The following is a 4,769-nucleotide window of genomic DNA, read 5'->3' as shown; positions in this document are numbered from 1 at the left end:
TTCTCTTACCCTCACCCCTGTTCGACCTTGCACGCGGGCCGTGGCAAGTGGCGCCCGAACAGGGACCTGAGCACATGAAAGAGGATCCTGGACACTGACGTCGCAAGCATTCAGGTAAGAGAACCGGTCGTTTAACCGGCACGACAGGAGTAAGAAATTATGGGACAAAGTCAGTCCGCTAGTCATGCATATTTTCTGCGGACCCTGCAGATTTTATTGGCAGAGAGAGGGCATAAGGTGTCTTCCTCCACACTGCAGGAATTTTTCAGGAACGTAGGAGATTTGTGCCCTTGGTTCCCACTAGAAGGGACAGCAAACCCAGAGGATTGGAGACGGGTGGGCCAAGAGATGAAAAATCAAATAAAGTTGCGGGGCTCCGGTGCCTTGCCGCCCAATACAATGGGCCTCTGGTCTCATATTTGTGAAATCCTGGAGCCACAACAAAAAATTGAGCTGATATCTTTAAAATCATGGGTTGAAGATGAGGAAAAAGATCTTATTAAAGTACCCCTGACTCCCACTGGGATATCCTCTTTTGAGATCCTGGGCAATGATGCTAACATACCCACCCAGGATCCTTTCCCTCCTCCACCACCTCCTATACCCTTGGCGGGGAAAGCCCCTAAGGCTCAGAGTGGTGGGGATGAATTTGGCGATGATGATGTTTATCTTGATGATGACCCCATTCTGACTATGCCCACATCGTTGAAATTGGTCCTGCCTGCAGTCACAACCTCTGGTCAAGGGATCAATTCTGTGACTAAGTGTACTCAAACTAGCACGCTGCAGGCTTTTCCCATTATGACCAATCAGCAGAGCGCTGCCAAGTCCTCTGTATCCAACATTAGCCCTTTACAGAGAACTTTACTAACAGCGCAGCAAGCGGGAGAAGACGTGGGAGAATTTAATGCCTACCCAGTAACCTTACAGGGAGGCCAACGGACATATACTGCCTTAAATTTTAAAATGTTAAAAGACTTAAAGGCTGCCTGTAGTCAGTACGGGGCCACTGCTCCCTTTACCCTATCCATGATAGAGAACCTTACCAGAGAAGCTCTTTGCCCGGGAGATTGGAAGGTTGTTGCCCGGGCTTGCCTTAATGGGGGAGATTAGTTGTTGTGGAAGGCCGAATTCGAAGAAAAGTGTAACAATCTGGCTATCTATAACAGAAGGACCCAAATCCCTGTCACATATGAGATGTTGGCTGGTACTGGAGCTTATTATGAAGTGGGTAACCAAATACATTTCCCTGAGATTGCCTATGTTCAAATCAATGAGGCTGTTTTGACTGCATGGAAAAAGTTACCGACCACTGGCACAAGGACAGAGGAATTATCTAAAATAAGACAGGGGCCCGATGAACGCTATCAAGATTTTGTTTCACGGCTTTTGCAAGCTGTAAGTAGGATTGTTGTGGACGGAGAGGCAGGAACTATTATAGTGAAGCAGCTAGCCTTTGAGAATGCCAATTCAGCATGCCAAGCGGCTATAAGGCCTTGGAAGTCCACGGGCACCCTTGAGGATTTTTTGCGGCTGTGTGCAGACATTGGTCCCAGTTATGTACAAGGGGTGACTTTAGCAGCAGCCCTTCGAGGAATTCCTCCGCAGCAGCTACATACACAACTTCTTAAAAAACAAAAGGGAAAGTTCCCAATGAATTCTAAAGCTCACATGCCCTGCTTTCTATGCGGGGAACTTGGACACTTTCGTAATGAATGCCCCAAGGGCTCAAGACAAGCCCCATCTTTCAACTTTCCCTCGGGGAACCCCCCTAATAAGCCACAGCCACCTTCTGTGTGTCCCAGGTGTATGCGGGGACGGCACTGGGCCAATGAGTGTCGATCAAAAACTGACCGCCTTGGCCGCCCCCTGCAGCAGGGAAACTCCCAACGGGGCTTCCCGCAGCCCCACCAAACAATAGCGGCAATGCTCTCCCCCTCATCTCTGAGGTCAGAGCCAACACGGCAGACCTCCCTGGGATTGAATCCCTTCACCGAGGCACCCCAGCCAGTGCAGGATTAGATCTGGCCCCAAACAGCTCTGTTTATTTAGAAGCTGGCATGCCCCCTCAACCAATAAGTACAGGGATATGGGGACCTCTCCCCCCAAACACATGGGGCTTACTATTAAGTAGATCTAGTTAGACCCTGAAGGGCTTAATAGTATATCCAGAATTTTGTGCAAATTTTCACATCACTCATACAACAGATATTCCTTATAATTCTCAAGGTCAGGCCATTGTCGAAAGAGCCCATTCCACCCTCAAAATGTACCTCAAAAAACTAAAAGAGGGGGAAATACTACAGGGGAAAATAAAATATTCACCTCACTTACACCTTTCATTAGTACTCTTTGTTTTAAATTTTTTGAATGTTGACTCGGTTGGCCGCACTGCCGCCGAACGTTTTTGGCAGCCTGAGCAGGCTCCCCTCCTCTATGCGAAGTGGCGTGACCCCGCCACCGCGGAGTGGAGGGGACCTGACCCGGTCCTACGCCAGGGCCGAGGATGTGCTTGTATCTTTCCCCAGGATGAGGAGACGCCACGCTGGCTCCCGCTCCGATGCGTCTGCATTGTCCGTGATGGTTTGCAGAATGAGGCGGCTCCAGATCCGCTCGGGGAGGACGAGGAGACGCCCCGCCTCGGATCAGAGGAAAATAACATGCGGAGACATCAAAGCCCTGACCGCTCGAGCTGAGGCCACCGTGCGTGAGTCGGGCCAGCCAGTCACGGCTGTTGCCCTTTTCCTTGCCATGCTATCACTTTTAACCCTTGACTCTGCCCAGGCCTCTCCTTACTGGGCTTTTGTCCCGGATCCTCCTACCGCGAGGGCGGTCACCTGGAAGGATCCCTCACCTACGGTGTTTACTAACTTCACAGACATTTTTGATGGGCCTGAGATTTCCGGCCTCACTCATGCCGTGGCGCCTTTTAACTGGACCAGCCTGGCTTCTGCCCCCCCCCCATTTGTTTCCAGGCCATCGATGGCCCTGAGGCGCCCCATTATGGATGCGTGGTCACTTCACCAGTCTCCCGAAGAATCCGCTCTTGGTATGGAACTGAGCCACCCAGAGGAGACACTTTGACACCTCATGTAATGGTGGAGAATTGGGACATCAACGAGGTTGTCCTTCAACATCGACGGCCCCTGCCTGTTGGCCGTTTCGGACCCGCTTCCAGATCCCTTGAGACCCCATACCTTGACTATCCCCTCTGCAAATCTGACTTAACGTGGAAAACCTACGGACCCTCTTGGAAAACCTGCGTTCATCACAACCCAGAGATTGTGACTCCCCATGGCATACCTGACACTTATATAATTGACTGGTCAAAAGACGGGGATCTCCCTTTGCGCCGCTCCCCCCTGCCTTCAGAATATGGGCCATACGAGCACAATAATTCTGCTCCCGGGGGACTGCTATCACTGGGGAGGATGAGACACCCGGACTTATGGAAAATTGTTGCGGCCATGAGAGATGTTAAAACTAATTCACCCCTTTTCCCTGGCTTCCCCACGGGCCCATTGACATTTCAAATTCAGGCATGTCTTTCCCCACCGTTTCTGTTTGTGGTGGGGGACGGGTCCATGGTGCCCGAGGTTAAGGCCAATAGAACCCTTTACAAAATAACTTGTGAGGAATGTTATCTCACCAACTGTTTGCCTTTACCTAGCGCCCCAAATCCAACAAAGAAGGTTTTCCTAGCCATGCAGCCCCCTTATCTAATGATGCCTGTAGAGGTGGGGGGGCCCTGGTATAGAGATTATGGCTACCAATTTGCACAAGAACTGGAAGGCCTACTTAGTCGGGGGCGACGTTTCCTAGGCCTCCTGATAGCCGGCATCACTGCCTTGGTGTCTTTGATAGCATCAGCTACTGTCTCCACGGTGGCACTGTCCCAGGGCATACATACTGCCGCTCATGTAAATAACTTGGCTCATAATGTCTCCCAGACCCTTGCTACACAAGGAAGTATAGATAGAAAAATTTTGGCTCGCCTAGATGGTTTAGAGCAGGCGGTCGAATATTTGGGCACCCAATATTCATTGTTACATACTCGTTTGTCCTTTGTGTGCCACGGAGGGTATGGTTCCATTTGTGTGACCCCCCTGAAAGCTGACAATGTCTCCTGGGAAACGGTGCAGAGGCACTTGCAAGGCATCTGGCATGAGACAAATGTAAGCCTAGATCTGTTTCAATTGCAAGAACAAATAAACAATATAGCCTCCTCCCATCTGCATGTAGTCACCCCCAGAGACATGGCACAATCCTTTCTACAAAAACTACAGGGGTTTAACCCCTTTAATATCCTCCAACATTCCTTTTGGATTATGTGTGCTCTGGTTGTAGGGGTAACCTTATTACTCTACTTATGGTGTACTTGAAGTCGCTGTCTGTTTGCTTTCATGGCTAGTACCCAAGCAAATGTACACATGTTGCGTTTAAAGATAAAAGGGGGATATGTCGGGAGCCATGAGCAACAAAGGGGTTAATCGGGTAGAGCAAAGGCTCCCTGATCCCTTTGAACCATGGCCACCTAACTGCCCCCATACAAAAACATGTTGTACTGGCTAGCCTGAGTTGTATATAGGCCAAGAAAACCACAGTGTTATTAATAGACCCTGAAAGATAGCGCACCTGGCCCTTTAAAGGCATACCGCGTAAACAAAACTGGGAAGAAACTATGCGCTTGAGGAATCTGGCCTTGAATCAGAAACACGGGATGGGACGGAGCCAGGAGAAGGGCAGGGAGGAACCTGTGGAACTTGTTT

The 4,769-nt window shown here is 50.0% G+C and overlaps 1 protein-coding gene across 2 annotated transcripts; it reads left to right on the top strand.

The window, feature by feature from the left end:
• LOC141372255 (endogenous retrovirus group K member 13-1 Env polyprotein-like) lies at positions 1 to 4,382 on the top strand. 2 transcript variants are annotated; one of them, XM_073890767.1, is made up of 2 exons: positions 1 to 114; positions 2,592 to 4,382. In XM_073890767.1, exon 2 carries the CDS (start codon positions 3,096 to 3,098, stop codon positions 4,380 to 4,382), a length of 1,287 nt encoding a protein of 428 aa, XP_073746868.1. In that variant the 5' UTR covers positions 1 to 114; positions 2,592 to 3,095. The 2 variants fall into 2 exon arrangements, with proteins under 2 accessions (XP_073746868.1, XP_073746869.1); XM_073890768.1 differs by having other exon boundaries at positions 7 to 114; positions 2,529 to 4,382.
• The last annotated feature ends 387 nt before the right edge of the window (positions 4,383 to 4,769 follow it).

Source organism: Callorhinus ursinus, unplaced genomic scaffold (genome assembly GCF_003265705.2).
Source record: "Callorhinus ursinus isolate GAN/ISIS: 27379988/994484 unplaced genomic scaffold, GSC_fseal_2.0 scaffold3896, whole genome shotgun sequence".
Classification (NCBI taxonomy): Eukaryota; Metazoa; Chordata; class Mammalia; order Carnivora; family Otariidae; genus Callorhinus; species Callorhinus ursinus.
The sequence above is the reverse complement of the archived record's forward strand: the minus strand, read 5'-3'. Positions and strand labels throughout refer to the sequence as shown.

Excerpts from the sequence above, each read along its gene's own strand:
- LOC141372255 (XM_073890767.1), top strand. The coding sequence starts at position 3,096 with ATGGTGGAGAATTGGGACATCAACGAGGTTGTCCTTCAACATCGACGG.